The sequence below is a fragment of the Phaethon lepturus genome, unplaced genomic scaffold (assembly GCF_000687285.1).
Source record: "Phaethon lepturus isolate BGI_N335 unplaced genomic scaffold, ASM68728v1 scaffold50956, whole genome shotgun sequence".
Taxonomy (NCBI): domain Eukaryota; kingdom Metazoa; phylum Chordata; class Aves; order Phaethontiformes; family Phaethontidae; genus Phaethon; species Phaethon lepturus.
In genome coordinates this window covers 1-18,270 of record NW_010547899.1, presented here as the reverse complement: position 1 = coordinate 18,270, position 18,270 = coordinate 1, and the positions used below count along the sequence as shown (strand labels likewise).

Genomic DNA, 18,270 nt, shown 5'->3' with positions numbered 1-18,270 from the left:
AGAAATGGAGGAGTGGGGGAAAAGCTAGGGGAGCAGAATTGGGGGGTAGAATAGAGTGGGGAAGTATGGAGGTCTTTGGGACTTTGGAGGTGGGAAAAGGGTCCAGAATGGAGTGAGAAGCATGAGGCAGAGAGAGGCTTTGGGAGCCGTGCTGAGATGGTGAAGAAGGTTTCTGGGAAGATGGGGAGATGCTGGGGGACATGGCGGGTTGCGGGGAGGTGAAGCCTCCTTGAGCCATGTTAAGAGGAGGCGGCACTCCTGAAGCTCCCCTTTGGGTCAGCGGCGTTGCTGTCAAGCAAGGGACAAACCCAAAGGCGTGAGGAGCCAGACCGACTGCGTGGTTGTTTGTAGGGAGTTCCTGTGTCTGGGAGCGTTGTTTAGTTCTGGCTCTGAACTTGGCTGGATTGTAGACTGGAGGGTTTTTTTGTTTCCTTTTATAAGGCTGGGGAAGCACTGCTTTGGGGCTATATAATCATCCCGTTGGGGTAGGGAAGTAATGGGGTGCTAGGGTTGGCCAAATCCCAAGCTGGGGATCTTGTGTGGCTTCCCTGCTTCTACCCTGTAGTCTGTGGGAGAAACCAGAGTTGCGTCACCTCTGCACGTCCACAGCTGCCCCCTTTCTGGAGGGACAACTTGGTGTCTTGGTGCTAGGGGAGCTCATTTTTAATAGAGTCTGTGATCACTCTCTGTGAAAGGTATTGTGCAATTCTCTATTTCATTGTGGTTTTTAGTCTGTGAAATCAAATAAAACCTATTTCTCTCTACTTTTTCCTGATAAGTGGATGTGCTCAATGTTCAAGCAGTAAAGCAGGCTCTTTTAAGCTGCTGTATGTGTCAGACATGTAGTGAGGGCTTTTACGTCTCTAGAAAAGTAAATCTAAGCAGTAGGTTTGCAACTTGTAATGACAGTCGTGCGGGGTCTCTGACTCAGCCGGTGTCTTCGGGAGGGCAGGGTGAGGAGGAGTCTGGGTTAGAGCTCTGGGTGCAGTGAAACTGAGCCTGATTTCACTGCACCACTGATCTCTGTGCAACACCATCATATCAGGATACAAGGGTATGCTGGAGCCCTGGGCCCTAGAATGCCTGGTTTAAACTTAAAGAGTGCTTTTAAGGAGTGCCAGAATGCCATACGTGTGCATGCGACCTAGATGTTGAAAGAAAATGGTCTCTGTGTCCAAACTTATCCCTGTCCTTGGAATATAACGTTGTTCACAAAGCAGCTCGTCATTCTGTGAACAAGGTATAATCTTTAAAGGTATGTGATGATGTCTTAAATATGAAATAACCGGTCATTATGTTTGAAAATGCTAAGCGGAGATACTATCCTTGTAGTCTTCATTGCACAGTAACTACATGAAGTTAGCATTATACACTCTTGTCTATAGCTGCCCTCACTAATTTACTCTGTGGTGAGGTTTTAGTGCCTCGTTTCCCCCGGTCTTTTACAAGCAGCTGGCAAACATCCACAGCGTGTCCGAGGGTGAAAGTGTGCCTTTATTGTCAGGGAAGGCATAATCTGCAGTTGTGGGAGGCCAGTTTGTTAGGGTCTTTTATCTTCCCTGCAGGGAGGTTAGAGCAGCGCAATCTAGTGCAGTAATTCCCTGAAGGGAGGTCCCTGGGTGCTGTTTCGGGTGGCGTGTGGGTCTCTTCCTTGAGCCACAAATTTCAGATGGCAGGGGGGCATCTGATGCTGGAGATGAAACCTGTGCTGCAGGGAAGGGTCTAGGTGGGATGCAGAGGTTGGGGAAAAGGTCATTGGGTGTTTTAAGGGTCCTTCATGGAAATCCCAGGGGGTGCTGAGGGTGTGTGCGAGGGTTTCGACTTGAACAGTAACTTCTCCTTTATTAACTCCCCATGTAGGGACTTGCTTAACCCTAGCAGACAGGAAGAAGTATCTGTGAAGTTCACACGCTCTTAATCTGCACTGACGTCCAGGAGCAGACAAGCTCGTCTGCAGCTCTGTAGGACTCGTGGTGGGATGTGTTTAGCAGAGTGAACATGAACAAGCTCTGGAAGTCAGGGTTTGCCCAGGCATTTTGCTGACAGCCTGAGGTGAAGATGATGATGGTTTTTCAAAGCTTCATGTAGTTTTGTGCTTGTATTTTCTAGATAGGCTCTTAAGCATCTCTTACTGAGTTCCCCAAAGCTTGAGTTAACCTGATTTTACTGTAGGGATAGTTGCCCCAGTAATATATCTTCATGTGAAGAACACCCCATTTCACCATCACACCATGCACAGGTAATCTCCAGCAGCAGAATTGTTTGGGTATGGGGTTTGCAACTACTTTGGCTGAAAATAGGGCCATGTCCACAGGAGGAAGAACTAGAGCTGTGTGCTGTGAGGAAGTAGCAGTTTCTCCTGAATGTAAAAATTGGTGATGAAATATTAATGCTCCCAACTGAGTCACCAGCCAGACCGGATTGGGTCTCCTGCTTCCTAAACTGATCGGGAGTTGTACAACTACATGAACAACTTAGTCTGGTTTCCCAAGAAAATGAGGCTTGCGTGATTTTGCTGCTGTGTGTGGCTGTCTGCATGTTTCCCGCTGTTGGAAACTTGAGTCTGCCTCTCACAGACAAATAGGCAGGAGGCAGAAATCTGAAAGTTAAATTTCTCTAAGTTTCATGAAAATAAGTACCCAGGGAGAGGAGGGGGGAAAAAACAGTTAGTGGTGCCTACTGCAGGGAAGTGCAGCATGAGCTCAGTTTTTGCTAGGTAGGAGAAAATCTGCGTGGGGAGATGACCCGTGGGATGTATTTGCAGGAAGGTAACTTCATTAACGTGTGTACCCATAGAATAGCTCGTCAGGCGTGTTGCGTGGGTGAGTGGTTGGTAGGGACTGGGATTCTTCTGAAGGATTTCAAGCAATAATAAAGGGTGAAAATAATTGAGAAGCTGTAAAACTACAGCTGCACTGGCGCTTGCTTTTTGACAGAACTAGCTGCTTTGTATCTCATTTCTGTTGGGTAACTAGTAAGAAACTGAGGCAAAGAGGCTACATGCTCTGTCTGATGAGTCATTGTCTGAGCTGGGATTAGACCTGCGTGGCTCTTGGTGTGCGGGTTTCCGCTCAGTGCGGTTGCATTTCTCTGTGAAATAAGTGTGAGATACCATAGTGGATCTGAACCACCTGGAGAGGACATTGGAGAGCTGGCATTAGCTGAGTGAAGGACACACAGACGTGGTGCCCAAAGCTCCTCCTGCCCAAGAAAGCTGGAGCTCCCTCCTCTTAACTTGTGCAGTGTGATGTTAATTGCTCAGGCTCTACCTGCATTGCCGAATGGGCCTTAAAAAATTCCTTGTCTGGCCATACCCCAATTTCCAAATGCCTGTCTTATTTGAGCCTAGGATAAAGTTTTCTGGAATCCATGGAGATACCTGTGCAAGCAAGACGGGAGACCCTGTCCCCTGTGAACAGATGCACTGCTAAAGGACAGACAAAATGACAGACGACCTGGTGGCTCTTGTGGCTCGACTGTGATTCTGTTTGAAGGAATTCATAGTTCTCCCTGCTGCTGCTGTAACAAAATCCTTTCTGCTCCCAGGTGATGTTGGAAACTACTATTATGGCCAAGGGCATCCAATGAAACCCCACAGGATCCGGATGACCCACAACCTACTGCTGAACTATGGCCTCTACAGGAAGATGGAGATATATGTAAGTGTAGGGCTGGTCATGAAGAGAAATAGGTATGAAAGGTCTTAGTTTATGTGTCAGGTTTTAATTTTGATGCTTCAGACCTCTAAGTTCTCTGTTCATGAGCCAAGGAGGAAAGGAAAAAAAAAAACCCAAACAATTGTGCTGATGTATTTGTGCTTTCTTCTGATTGTCTCTAGTGAGATGTTCTTTGCTTCAGATAAGCTTTGGAGATTGGAAAATTGCTTTTTTTCCTGTAACTTAAGTATGTTCTTTGTCTAGATATGCAATACATTCCAGTCTCCAGCAATGGCACTTGCCTTAGAAAATAAGTTTCTCTTGTTTAATGCTGCTGTTTTGATTTTTTTGTGGTTCCTAGGGGTAAATCTGAGGTTGGGAATGGGAACTGGGGAGAGAGATGTGTTTCAAAACAAGCCTTGCTCTTTTTTTGTCCTTGCAGCGCCCTCACAAAGCAAATGCAGAAGAAATGACCAAGTACCACAGTGATGACTACATAAAATTTCTGAGATCTATTCGCCCAGATAACATGTCTGAGTACAGCAAGCAGATGCAAAGATGTAAGCTACGCTTGTAGAGCTGTAGTTCCTGCCAGTGTTAAAATTTTAGTTCTGAGAATCCTAGGCCAGTTTTAGACGTTTGTGATAAAAAGAGTAGGAAGAACCACGGGAAATTGTCTTTCTCTTGACTTTGATTTTTCTGGTAAATTGACCGTTTAAAAATGGGTCCCTCTGTCAAGCCAATATTTCCAAAGAGCTGAGGAAAAGCCTTTGACCTGGCTGCCTTTTTTTGGTCTTGTGTTTTGATGGAAACTCTTCTAAGTTGCCTTCCTGGCTCAGAGGTGACTGAACTATTCCATTTATGAGCTGCATGTATTTTGTGTAATTGCTTATCTTTAACCAGAGGTATTGGGGTGGAAAAGGCTTGTGCAATTTAAAAGAAACAAACAGAAAAACGCCTCAACTAATCAATTGTGTCCAAAATCTGCTGTAACTCTGAAGGATTTTCAGGGCAATGGCAATTTGGAAGTGGGGGAGAGTTGAGATGCACAATGATACCTATCTACTTTATTTTAGAATGGTTTATTTAGTGAGCTAACCTCTCCAGTCCATGGCAGGGCTCTTTAATGGTGACTTTGATGTTGCAGAAGCCTTTTTTTTTTTGTCTCTCTGCAGCTCTGAGATGATGTTCTTTGGCAATAACTGTGTCAAACTAGGTTTCTAGCAAGTATAGACAAATACTGGAGACGGCTCAAGGTTCGTTTAGACAGTATTTTGATCTCGCACACTGCAGTTCTTCAGAGCAGAACTAAATGTAATCTCCAATTTAGAAGAAATATGGGTCTCAAGTCTGAAGTTGAGGCACTTGGAAATCTGGTATGAGCTGAAGGGGACAGATAGTAAGGCACAAACATGTTAAAAGGAAAGGGTAATATGGTTCATGAGAAATATACATTGAAAGACTTCCTACAGTAAATTATATGCCTTAATATACCAAATGACATATACCAAAGTACATATTTACACAAACTGAACTGTTTACCCCTGAAGCAGATACGACTCATAAACACCCACACTACTTTCTCTGGTAGTCAAAGTTTTCTGTACTGTAATTCCACAGAATTATTTTTAACTGAAGGAGGCAAAATATGAAAATTAATCTTAAACATGCGGAGGACAGCTTTTCTTCAACAAGACCTGCAAAATAGTAGCCCCTGTGTAGCTAGAGAACTAGCACAGGAGGCTCAGAACAAAGATTAAGGATATAGGAGACAAGGTCACCGCTGCCAAGTACAGTGGCAGGTCTCTAGCCTGCTTGGTGCTTCAGCTTTCCTTTTGAGGGAAGGCTGGCTGCTGTGATTTCCATAAGGATGGTTCCACCTTTAATGCTGGGCTCTCTCTGGTTGCACTCTCCCAAATAGGGAGTTCCTCACCCACCCACTACAAGAAGGAGCATCTGTGCCTTTCATGTTCCACCAGAGCTTTATGCCTATAGTCAAGTCATTGACCCCTGTTATTAATATCCCTCCTTAGTAGTCCTGGCTGCGTTGAATCTCCTGGTGGGAAAAAGCCCAGTTGGCTTCTGTTTACACAGCAGCTCCTCTCTTTGCCAGGTATAGCAGAGGGATGCCCTCAAATGCTGTCAGTGCTGCCCACAAAGTTCTGAGGGGCAGTAAAGGTAATGAACAGTCTCCAATTTCATTCTGCTAATGCCATGTTGCCCGCCCGAGGACTTGGGAAGACTACTTTTTAACCTAAAGGGCAAGAAGTTTAATTTGTTGTAATGGGAAGCATGCAGAAATTGATGACTTAAACTCTACTCAACAGGGAAAGGTTCCAACCACCTCTCTGAATTAATTATTCAAACTCTAGCAGTTGCCACGCCCTGCTGAAACAATTGGAAAGCGGGAACAATTACTTCCTTCTGGGTCTCCTGGGTATTGTCCTTGTCAGAGATCGAGATCCCTGTCCCGAACTGGGACCGTTCAAACTCCCTTATCACACAGTCTTTGTGGAGACCAATGAGTTTCTAATGCTGCAAGAACTGTGTTGTTTGTGCCTTTCTCATTAAGCACAGAAGTAAACGTTCTACAGAATTTTTTTTGTTTGTAAAAGCAAATCTTGCAAAAATCTAGATTCAGTACAAGTCTGCTGTTACTGGTTTTATTTTTAATCATGAAACTATTTACAGTAGAAATTTATCTAGGCCAAAACTACAGTACTACTGAGAAGTTAAAAACCGGCTGTCCAATGTGAAGTAAAAGGAACGTACGAAGTGTAACAGAACAGATGTGGATGTGAACTTCTTGTCCAGAACACCCTGCTATCTACCATCTCCCCACTTTCTCCTGCAGCGCTGGCACTGTTTGCTTTCTCAAATCCTCGTCAGCAATACAGCAGGAAACGGGAGTAAAAACCTTTCCCACTTGCTGTGGGGTTGTGTAATGGAGCTCAGTGACAGCTCTGTAGTCAGAAACAGCCAGAAGGCACGGTGCCCGGGCTGCAGCGTGGCCCACGCTGGGTAGTGAGGGGTGCTGGCCCCCATTTTGCACAGCCTGCGTGTGCCCGTGGTGACCAGCATGTGCTGCCAGAGCACAATACTGTCAATGTGCTGCCTCAACAGAGCGCCGCTTGAGTTGCTGCTGAGGATGTGTATCAGTATTACGCAGCTCTTGATAGCATCTCCCCTCCGCCCACTCATTTTCCAACATGATTGACTGGTTTCTGGATCCCTCGTAGCGCACCCCAGTAGATGGCATGCTGCTCTCACCAGAGCTCCTGCGACCTGCCTTCCTGGTTTCTTACAAGTCAGGAGCATCTTCCCTACAGCAACAAGCTTTTTCCCTCATCAGGCCATCCTCAGGTTGATTACGTTAATGTTTTATTACTTGTGTGTGCTATTTTGTCATATAAAACGTTTGATTGCTTATCCGGTTAGCTTTTAAAATCGGAGTGGTGGTATAAGCTTTGCCATTTATTTGTGGTTTTGTCTTACTAACTCTTTTGTACTCTTCTTGAAGTTAATGTGGGGGAAGACTGCCCTGTGTTTGATGGGTTGTTTGAGTTTTGTCAGCTCTCTGCTGGAGGCTCAGTTGGTAAGCTCACAGTTGTATGTTCTTTTCTTTTTCTCTTAAGCGAATGTATGTAATGTAGCTCCATCCAGAAAATAAATTGTTGTAGGTGGTGGTGGGGAAGGCCTGTGAACCTATTTCCCATTTTCTTAATAATTAGATCCAGATTTCTTCCCATATAAGGGTTCAAGCCTTGCGTATTGACAGGTCCCTCTACATTTGTTAAGCATATCTTCGCTAGTTCAAGTTACTTCACTGAATACGTGAAGGACTCTGTAAGTGGTATAACAACATTGCCAGCAAAGACTTAAAACCATAGCAGCAAAAGGGGTTTTATTAAAAAAAAAAAAAAAAAAAAAAAAGTTTTACATTTACGGATGAAAAAGTTGTAAAAACCTTGTTCTGGGCGGGCATAACCTGGAAAGGAAAGAAAAGGGTTACTTTATCTGTTGTTTTTAACAAAAAGCCACTGTCTCTGGACAGAAGGCAAAATAGAACCTGAAAGGTTTCAGTAAGCTCCCTGAAGGCTGGAGCATTTAAAATGCTTTCACTATTTTCAAATACTTTGTTGCAGAAATACTCGATAGTGCGGAACTGTGTTACTGCGCATAGGCGTTAAAGCTTTGTGGCTGCTACTCCCACAATGACATCTAGAAGCCTTTATTTCCTGTAACAGTGTTCAGCAGTACATACGAGTCCTGACTGCAGCATTTTTTGAAGTAGCTATGCGCTCTGGTCCCAAGGCTGCAGATTCCACAGACTATATCATTTGTTTTGATTCTGGGAGACTTGCAGAATCTGCAGAAAGTTTATGAAGGGGCTGGGGGAAGAGAACTCCTTTTGCCTAAATGCATATTCAGTGAATGGCCTAAATATATGTTGGATAAAGCCTTTCATTAAAATCTTTTGTCCGGGGCACTGAGAAATCTAAGTTGTCTTCAACTGTGACCCCAGCTAGAATGCTGTGGACTTGTTTGGGCAGATTTAATGCTGTGAGGCAAAAGTGGGAAGTGATGAGAAGTGTGTGCAGGCAAAACAGAGGCTGCATTTCTCTTCTCTTGCCTTTTGTGAGTTTGTTGAGACATCCAGTGTTAAACCTTTGGGCTTGTGCTTTGTAAAGTACCCAAATGCAGACATAAGCAATGATGTGATCATAAGGGACCTGTGCTTTACCCCTCAGTCTCTGTCATGGGGCCTTTGCTCTCATGCTAACATTTCGTAATTCTCCCAACAGCCAGTGCTGTGAAGCTGAACAAGCAACAGACAGATATTGCTGTGAATTGGGCGGGAGGCCTTCACCATGCTAAAAAGTCAGAAGCTTCTGGCTTCTGTTACGTCAACGATATCGTCTTGGCTATCTTGGAGCTCCTAAAGTACGAGCAGTAATATTTATGCCTTCTGTTTGTCTGTTCTGCTGCATTTCCTCTAAGTCCGTAGCACTTTCTTTCCAGTCTTCTCTTTTTGTTTCTCTTTTTTTAGCTGTGTTTTCCTGGGAGGGCTTAATCAGCTCTCTTTTGGGATGTAGTACCGTTTCTCCCAAAGGGGTAGCAGTAGCACTGCGCGGGAGGCAGAAGGCTTGGAGCGTTGTGTGGTTGCTCTTAGGCCCTTCTCTCCTCCATCCATCCTGGAAGAGGGCGTACAGCTATAGTATGTGACAGATTTTGGCTCAAGGTAAACCTCAGTTTGGAGCCAAGGAGGCTTGGACGTAAAAAATGCAGTCGGTTGGCTGAATCTAATTAAACCAAGTTGAGTCTGCCTTCAAAGATCGGTTGCAGCAGCAAAAGCCACTTTCTTTTCCTCTGTCGTTCTGTTCCGCTGCTGACCAAGGCACATGTCCATTCTCCACAGCTTTTTTGCCTGTAGACTCCAGAGCAAGCTGGCTGGTAGCTGTGCAGCCTGAGGATTAGCACCAAGTTCTTTCCTCTCCTCCCATTTGCTCTGCTAGTGAAGGCAGTTTCTGCTCTGAAGAAATGCAGCGTTTTGACTCCTTTCTGATCCTAGGTATCACCAGAGAGTGCTGTATATTGACATTGATATTCACCATGGAGATGGCGTGGAGGAAGCCTTTTATACCACAGACCGTGTCATGACCGTGTCCTTTCATAAGTACGGAGAATACTTCCCAGGAACAGGGGACCTGCGGGTGAGAATGAAGGCTTAGCAGAAAATTATCCTGAAATTTGGTCTCTTCCATCGGTTTGCTGTCATACTAATTTAACTAAAATCACTGCTCTCCTGGTTTTTCCTGCTCTCAGAGTGCCATCCTTTTTCTGAGGGGAGAGGTGTATATGTGAGGCAGCTGGCTCAGCTCTTGGAGTGGGTGCTTTGTTCATGGCCCGTATAGTAATAAAAACAAGGCTTTGATATTGGTCTCTTAGCAGCCTTCTGGTGGGATTATGCTCAGAAAAGTGACTCTGAAGGTGGTGTGTTGGTCATCTGTAGCCGCTTGCAAACTAAGTTTGGTCACACAAGCTTTTAGGTGAAAGTTTATGAGGGAGTACTCTGTGTGTTCATTTATCTGGTTGGCGTTTCCTCCTGTGAGTCAGTTCTGCATGTTAATGAACCATGGTGTTAACTGTGGCACTTTTTCAAGCTAGGTACAGGTGTGGTTCACTTTGTGACTTCTGACATTGCCAGCATGCTGTTCTAAGGGCTGAAAGGTTCTTTACGCTTTTTATGTGCTTTTTATTGGAATTACATTTTTCTGATCTAAATTCTCTTGCCTTCCATTTGTGAGTTGTACTTTTTCAGCCTGCCCAGAGTTTGGCGCTGGTGATATCACCTTGTGTGCAGCTGCAGTCTTCTTTCCTGGTGCAGCCGCTCTGCACCAGAAATGAAATAATTATTTTTAATAAAATACTTGGGTATGAGAGAGATAATGGAAATGTAAAAATATATATATTATTCCAAAGTAAAAATAGATTCCTTCAGTTACTAGACTGCACCGTCAGCCCAAACTGGTATTTTGGGCTGTGTGTCTCTGCAGTGTACAGGTTTGGAACTAGAATTGTAGCTGCCGGTTTTATTGATGTGTAAAAGAGAGGCTTTTGCCAGTGAAATGAGAGCCTGTGTGCTCAGAGCAAGATGTAGTAGTAGATTTTTCTTCTCTGAACACTGAGAGCCAAATGCACCCATCTATGCCAACTAAGCTGATGTTGGAGTCAACGAACTCTTGCTGCCTTCTGCCAGGACAGTATTTGTCCGTGAGAGCCTAGGCTTGCATTCAGATTACACTGATGGAATCCCAGACTTCCCTTCCCAATTTGGTGCACAATTTATGTGTTGCAGTTGGTTCTCTGGTGACTTGTGGTCTCTCCTGTCTTTAACAGGATATTGGTGCAGGCAAAGGCAAGTACTACGCTGTCAACTATCCCCTCCGGGATGGAATTGATGATGAGTCCTATGAAGCAATATTCAAGCCGGTAAGTGAAGACGTCTTTGCTGAGTGATTCTTTTTGGGTCGTACTTTGTCATTGGGTGGCTCATGGAGCCGTTCTTTGGAGAAATTGATTCAGTCTTCTGTGAAAAAGTTCTTCAGGGGCTCTATTCCTCCGTAACAATTGCTGCCTGTCGTCAGTAAGCTTCTCTTTGTAAGAGCCTCAGTGTTACCAATATAGGGGAGTCAGCAGCTGTGGGAACACTAGGGATGTTTTCATGTCACTTGCTAACATGGACATTACTGTGGTGCTGTGACACTGTCCTGTGGAGAGTGTGTAACAACGGATTTCTTGTTTAGGTGATATCTAAAGTGATGGAGACATTCCAGCCTAGCGCAGTTGTCTTGCAGTGCGGGTCAGATTCTCTGTCAGGGGACAGGCTGGGTTGTTTTAATCTGACCATCAAAGGTAAGAGTACCATACAGTGCCTGTGTTGAACCGGCATAACTGATATAATTAGATTTCATTGAAAAATTTGTTCTTATGCCATGAGGTTATGACCTTCTCCCCCACTGCTTTTGCTGCAGGTCATGCCAAGTGTGTGGAGTTTGTAAAAAGTTTTAATTTACCTATGCTGATGCTGGGAGGAGGTGGCTATACGATCCGCAACGTGGCTAGATGCTGGACCTATGAGACTGCTGTCGCTTTGGACACTGAAATTCCCAATGGTAATTCTTCCCAGGAGCCTTTGAAGCAAGACTAGGAGACAATGAAACTCTAGTAACAGAGCTCAGGGAAATGATGTTGCTGTGGGAGAGGTAGCAACCCTGAGATGTTTCATTAGCTTTTGATTATTACTGTGGAAGAGCTTTTGGATTCCCTGATTTGCAGTAGCTGTTCTTGTTTGCATTCCAGTCCTGTAGCTCTCCCCTCCAGCAAAAAGTACCCAGCAGCCTTGCTGTCTTACTGAAATTAGATGGCCTTCTACTGAAAACTTTTGTGCATGCTGATAGTGCTTAACTGCCAAGTAAGCTTTGACCATGCTGTTGCCAAGTTGTCTGTTTTGATCTGAATTTGGGCTATGAGGGCTTCAGCTCCTACACCTAGCTAACTGCAGTTGTGCTTTTATTTAGCACTGAAGTACAGTGTGCTTGTGGTATTTCATTACTGGTCCAGTGGTAATTTGGTGTGTATTCCTTTTTAACTTGCCTGCAGAACTTCCGTATAATGACTATTTTGAGTACTTTGGACCAGACTTTAAGCTCCACATCAGTCCCTCAAACATGACTAACCAGAATACCAATGAGTATCTCGAGAAGATCAAGTAAGTGTTTGTTCCTCTATGTGAGACTGACACCTTCTACTGGGGGCTTCACAGCCGTGGGTGGCACCTTGCTGACGGAGGTGTTTCTTTCCTGTCTGGCTATAGGCAGCGTCTCTTTGAGAATCTGCGCATGCTGCCTCATGCTCCTGGTGTCCAGATGCAGCCAATTCCTGAGGATGCTGTTCAGGAAGACAGTGGAGATGAAGAGGAAGAAGATCCTGAGAAACGCATTTCAAGTATGTGCTTGTCTCTGGCATGGTTGCATTGCCCGGCTGGGAAGCGTACTGTTCAGCCTGTGGGTGCCAAAGCTGAACAGGATCAATTAGCTGGAAAAGCATGCAGGCTTTAAACTGAGTTACCTTAGTAAAGAGAGGAGGATATATGATTTGGATAAATCTCTATTCTGGAGTCCTTCAGTTTGAGTCTGTTCCCACCTTTCTGATTTATTTTGTAAGATAAAGCAATGATGCTAAGCACTGCAGGGCTGATACGTTTCTTTTCCCTTGGAGAACCAGCACTTTTGCCAGATGATTTCCATAATGGAAGAACCTAGGCTTTAATGTGAGAATTTAAACAGTTCCTGTGATGTAGGTGCTATGATAGAATACTTTCTGGGAGACTGTCAGGTTTGATCTGAGAAGTTGTCTTCCACAGTGAAAAATGCTAGTTTATATCCAGATTGGCTGATGGCTTTAGATCTGGCAGACAGATTTTCTCAGTGTGGGGTTGGTTAACCTGCTTATGCTGTCAAGTCTAGACATCACACTGTACCTAATCCAAGTCGTACATGTGATCTTGGATCTTAGGTATGAGCAGTTAGGAGTGATGAGTTAAAAGGTACGGCAGATAGGCCACGATAAAAACATCTTTCTAATTCTGACTTACGTAGGCTCGTTAGTTCATTCCAGTGTGTAGATGTACTTGGAGAAGTTAGTGCTTGAGTTCTAAATCTGCTGAAACAACCTCTTGTCTTGTTCGCACTCAGTCCGCAATTCTGATAAGAGAATATCCTGTGATGAAGAATTCTCTGACTCTGAAGATGAAGGGGAAGGAGGGCGCAAAAATGTTGCCAACTTTAAGAAGGCTAAGCGTGTGAAAACAGAAGAGGAAAAGGAGGAAGAGGAGAAGAAAGGTAAGCATGAGAGCTAGGACTAGAAGCCTTCCCAGCTCGGTGGAACTTTGCCTGGCATGTACTTTCCTGCTGCACTACTGTGTGTCCTTTTTTTTTTTTTCCCCTCTAGATGAGAAAGAAGAGGAAAAAGCAAAAGAGGAGAAAGCAGAACCCAAAGGGTGAGTCCTGTCTCCTGGCATGGCAACTAAATGGCTGTGCCTCTACTTTGTGTGCTTCAATCTACCCATGCCCCCAGTGGGATGCTGCCCAAGTTGAGGGGTTGAAGGAGAGGCCTGGTAGTTTGGGTGGCTTTGTCATGGGCTCCTAACGGGAAGAAGTTTGCACGTGTGGAACAGCACACCTGGTAAAGCGCTGTGAGAGCCCTCAGTGAAAAGGGCTTAAAAATACCGTGCCTTCATTCAGTAACGTGTTACAAGTATTAAATGAAGATGGGTCATATAAGCAGCATTTTTAAGGTTGCAACTCGGGCTTGTTACGAAAGCTTGGGCACAGCCTGCGTTGCTTGTTTAAACCAAATTCTTCATTGCTTCCTTCCACAGGGTGAAGGAAGAGACAAAATCCACCTAAGATGGCTGCAGCCGGACAGTACCTGTCAGTGCGTAGTTGTCATAGGTTAGCTTCTCTGGTTGCCTCCCATTCCACAGGATTTATATTTTATATATGTTTCTGTATATATTTCTATATAAATATATAAATGACTTGAGAACTGTAAATTATTCCTTGCTGCACTCCGCTGGGAGCAGATAGGGAGGATTCTGCGGAGTAGACAGACCTGCACTGCCCAGATTTGGTGACTGGGAAGTTTCACTCTTGCCTTCCACTGCCTCCTTAGTGTGTCTTTAAAAAAAATCACTTCCTTTCTTTACTCTCTCCTCTGAAATAACCACCCTTGGAAAAGAATAATTTAAGTAGAAGTAGTATCTGCATTTCAGGTTAGGTGGAAAGATGGCCATGAATTTTTTTTTTTGTTTGTTTGTTTTTGGTTTTTTTGATGGGAGAATAAGAGTTCCCAGATGAAGCCTGTGAGAGACTGACTATTCCTTTGGTCTTCAGTTTGATTCCACCATGGCAAGTAACTGCAAGCTGGTGCCGCTTCTCAGGGTCAAATAGTGCAGTTCTTGAATAGAGTTGGCTACCTCCCTGCAGCAAACTTGTGGAAAGAGATGAAGCAGCTTAAAAGCAATCTGAAAAGCGCTTTAGTGAATCAGCCCAAGAGCCCTGCAGGTGCAGATCTGGAAAATGAAAATCACCCTAATGTGGTGGTTAACTTTTCCAAGATCTTGCAGATCCAGTTAGTGTGGCAGCATTAAGCATCTCGAGTAAGAGAAGGGATGAAATTTTTATACCTTTTTTTTGCTATACCTATGCCCCTCTTTTGAGGGGGGAGTGAGTTACTGCCCATTTGGCCGCCTGCTTTGCTTTTCCTGCTTGTTTGCCCTCGGCTACCCGTGCCGTAATTTGCTTTCTCAGTACTGATCTGTGTCCTAGGCTGTAACCACTGCAGAAATTCCCGACTCGTCTAAAGGCCAGACTGAACAGAGCCCGGCTGAAACCTCTTGTTGATGTGTGTTGCTCACTGAAAAACTCTTCTCTGAAGTTACAAATGTTTTCAAATGGAACCTTTTCTCTCTCTTGCTCTCAAGGCCAGTAAATATCGAGAACCTTTCTATCCATCAGCCGTCTGAGCTGTTATCATTATAAGGGAACAGCAGATGGGGCTCTGTACGTTTTTATAACTACTCCTCTTCCTACTCCCACACATTATCTCACACTCAAAGGTCTTTTGTGACCAGAACTGGCCTTGTGCATCTCATTTTGTACGGCTGAGCTTTTGGTGAAATGCTTTGCAGAAGTTTTGCAGGCAGTTTTGACTCGCTGCTCTCCTTTCTCAGGGGGATTCCTCTGACCATAAGAGGATCTGTACCTCCCACGGAGCGCTGCTGATGGTTTCAACTCTAATAATGCTGCTAACTTAACACAGGTTATTTTTTAAATGTTTTATTTTTTTAAATACTTCTTTTCCTTTTTCCACCGTGAGTTTTTTAGTCTCTTTGAATCTGAGTGATGTGTCACTCCTGCTCTTCAGTGTTTGTATGTGAAGCGAGAGATCAGTGTATCTTTGTGTCTGGGGGGGAAATATATTGTGGTTTTTTAAAGATGCTTTTATTTTGAATTTTGAGAACCTTTGTAATAAAACTGGTACATTTCTATGGTTGGTGTGAGTTTGTACTGCTTTCTGCCGAGAGGAAACACTTGGTTAGAGTGGGAGTTCAGTTAGTTTGTTTTCAGAGCCATTGCTGGAAAATGGTGCAGTAGCTTGGTTGTGATCGTGATGTGGTGTAGGTCCCAACAACAAAAAATGAGAGCTTTAATAAGGCTTTGGAAAGAAAAGTGAGGTGAGGCATGACTATTTTCCCCCCTCTTTTAGGAAGAGGGCTCAACGTGTTGGTTCAAATGCCATCCACCAAAGCATTATATTTGGAACATACTTTATGCTGCATGTGAAAAATTGCTTTAGTTTCCTTTGTAGATGTTTGGGGTTTTTTTGTTGTCCCTATGTTTTATGAAATGGCCTTGAAATTCTCCTCATGACCCTTCTCTCCAGAAAAGGTAAGTAAAAAATACCATGGGTTTTGTTTGATCACAACTTTTCTACTAAGGGTCACTGGGCCAGTTTTTCTGTCCCTTCCTAAAATTACAGCTGGGTTCTCCTCCAGCAGCATTTGGTGCTAATTGGGTTTGTGGTTTGTTTGGAGTTACAGCACTTCATGCAGCTGATGCTTGCTCTGAAAGCAGCTTTAATCTAGAAGAGGAATAATAAGTTATGGGAAGAGAATGTTTTTTGAATGAACTTGAGGGTTTTCTATCTGGTATTCAAGTGAAAAAAAAAATTCTTTAATTAGGAGCAGGTTAATTCTGCAGCTGAGTGATCACAGCTGAAATGGACACAAAAGGTTCAAAAGCCAAATCTGCTGTTCCTGTAGTGAAGAAAAAGCTCTGTGTTGCACAGTTGACTTCCAGCGCTTGTAATACTACTCCAGGAAACTTAGTTACCCTTTTCACCATGGCAGACAATTAAATCCTCTCCTCCTTGAACAACTGTACAATTCAAGTTACCCCTGCCAGATCATGCATGCCAGTGTGCAACTGCAGTCCTTCTCTCTTCCAGTGTTTCTTAAAATGGCTGCCGCGATGCCGTACAGCAGCTCCCTGGATCTCGGCTGGGGCACGATGCAGCTGTGCCTTGCATGGCAGACAGCGCGCAACCTTAGAAATAATTTGCAGACTGCAGTGCCTGCGTTTAAAATAGGTGTTGTCGTTTTCATTATTTTTTTGCCCCCCAAACAAATAGGGTTGAGTATTCTGCTGCATGTGGAAGCAGGTCACTTTGCTTTAGTTTCCCCACAATTGACTGGAGGATGTGCTGCATGAAACTCAAGAGTTTTGGCCATTTCCACCTACCTCAAGGGTCACAGAAGTGCGGTGGTGGTCCTTGCCCCAGGCCCAGCCCTGCCAGGGTGGTGCCAGCAGCTTTTAGGTAAACAATGGTCCTTGCTTTTCTCCAGCTTCTTCTTTGCCAGCCAAAACAGCAGGGGCAGGCGATTAGATGGGAATTAGGAGCAGGCCATTAAATGGAGGGGGCTGTGCACTGCTGCTACAGCCTAAGCTGGCAGAAGGAGCTCTTGGGGAGGCAGCAGCCTTCAAGCTCCGAGCTGCTGGGTAGGGGCAGCGCTTCCTTCTGCTGCACGCCTTTCTTGGGGAAAAATCTCCTCTATCCCTGTGCACATCGCAGGAGAACTGATAGAGGCACCCATTGTGCCTTCATTTTCTCTGTGGAAAGTAAATCTTTGCTCCCAGTGCATAGTTCTTGTGCTCTAGGATGTCTTCTCATGAACGAGAAGCCAATCCTATTCTAAAGCCACTAAAAAAAAAAAGCAAGCTTAAAATGGGAATTTCACCCACTAGCCATCCTGGGCCCCTCCTTAGGAGAAAAGACTTCTCTTTTCCTTCCCACCAGGAAAAAAATGGGTTAGATATCTAAAATAAAAAGGTAGCAAGCAGCCAGCTGAACAGCGATCCTAAGGTAGCGACAAGAAGCTTGTGTGAGAAAGTCCTTTGTGGCTGTAGCTCTACATCTGCTGCAAGTCAATTAACTGCGAGCAGAGCCAGGGCCGAGTGATTAAATGCAGCAGCTGTTGAACTAAATAAGCAACTGCCATCTTCCCTGGCCCTTGTCTGGCACCCCGGACAAGAAGGACTCGAGCTCACCCATAAAGGGGTCACCATTTATTCCTTTCAAATGTTACAATAAAGCCCATACAGCTTTTTTTTTTTTAGAAGTTAGAAAATTGCAAATCAAGTGTTTTGGCCATTAAAAAATTATTTACAGAGAAAACAATGTTGCTTCACATTATACAGCTGGCAGGCCCCCTCCCTCCACCCCACACCCTAAAAGTTATCCCTTAGAAGCAGAATTAAACACAGCGGACTTACAAGCCTTATGGTTTTAAGCCAATAGTAAGACATTATAAAAAACTAACCAGATTAGCTTTTAAACCATTGATTTCTATAAAAAGCACAAAATACTTTAAATGAAGTCAGAACCAGGAATGTAAACTGAGGAAAAAAAAAAAAAGAATCCATTGAACAGTCACTGGCTTGCTGGGCTTCGAAGGCTGCCGGGAGGAGAGTGGGGCTGGTCAGGAGGCCAGCAGAAATACCAGAGCAGGCTGGGAGATCTGGGTTCTTACAAACTGTAAATTCCAGTTATGTCCAGGATAGTCTTCCTCCACAGTTTTAAAGGATTCGGGTAAAACTGCTCCCAAGTTGTGGTGGTGGGAATCCAAACCAGCTTTCGAACAGGGGAGGGGAAGAAATAAGAGAGGGGTTGGTTTTAGAAAGCGCCGTCAGTTCTAGGTGGGACGGGGAGGCGTGGGGGCAAGGCAGCGAGTCCGTGGTGTTACCGGGACCGAGAGGATGGCGTAAAAGTCTTAAGTCAGGACGATGCCAAGTGGGCTTTACTCTTCCTTCTGCTCCACAGCTGCGGGCTCAGGCCCGGCGGGTTTTGAGGGCTCCTCCGGTTGGGCTGTATCCCCGTGGCTCTCCCCCGGCTGCTGCTTCTCTTCCTCCTTGCCTTCCCCTGCTTCTGCACCCTCCCTCTCGGGCCCTGCTCCCTGCTGCCCGGCCGGGGGACCGCTCCCCCCGGGGCC

General features: G+C 44.8%; 1 protein-coding gene across 1 annotated transcript; it reads left to right on the top strand.

The window, feature by feature from the left end:
• Positions 1 to 3,540: 3,540 nt before the first annotated feature.
• HDAC1 (histone deacetylase 1) lies at positions 3,541 to 14,341 on the top strand. Its single transcript, XM_010289780.1, has 13 exons — positions 3,541 to 3,659; positions 4,099 to 4,216; positions 7,177 to 7,251; positions 8,462 to 8,600; positions 9,229 to 9,370; positions 10,557 to 10,649; positions 10,964 to 11,072; positions 11,192 to 11,332; positions 11,820 to 11,928; positions 12,034 to 12,164; positions 12,914 to 13,060; positions 13,170 to 13,218; positions 13,600 to 14,341. The coding sequence occupies exons 1-13, from the start codon at positions 3,585 to 3,587 to the stop codon at positions 13,625 to 13,627; spliced, it is 1,356 nt and encodes a 451-aa protein (XP_010288082.1). The 5' UTR covers positions 3,541 to 3,584; the 3' UTR covers positions 13,628 to 14,341.
• The last annotated feature ends 3,929 nt before the right edge of the window (positions 14,342 to 18,270 follow it).

Excerpts from the sequence above, each read along its gene's own strand:
- HDAC1 (XM_010289780.1), top strand. The coding sequence starts at position 3,585 with ATGAAACCCCACAGGATCCGGATGACCCACAACCTACTGCTGAACTAT. Across the intron at positions 10,650-10,963 it reads ATGAAGCAATATTCAAGCCG|GTGATATCTAAAGTGATGGA; the intron begins GTAAGTGAAGAC and ends TTTCTTGTTTAG. Across the intron at positions 12,165-12,913 it reads TCCTGAGAAACGCATTTCAA|TCCGCAATTCTGATAAGAGA; the intron begins GTATGTGCTTGT and ends GTTCGCACTCAG.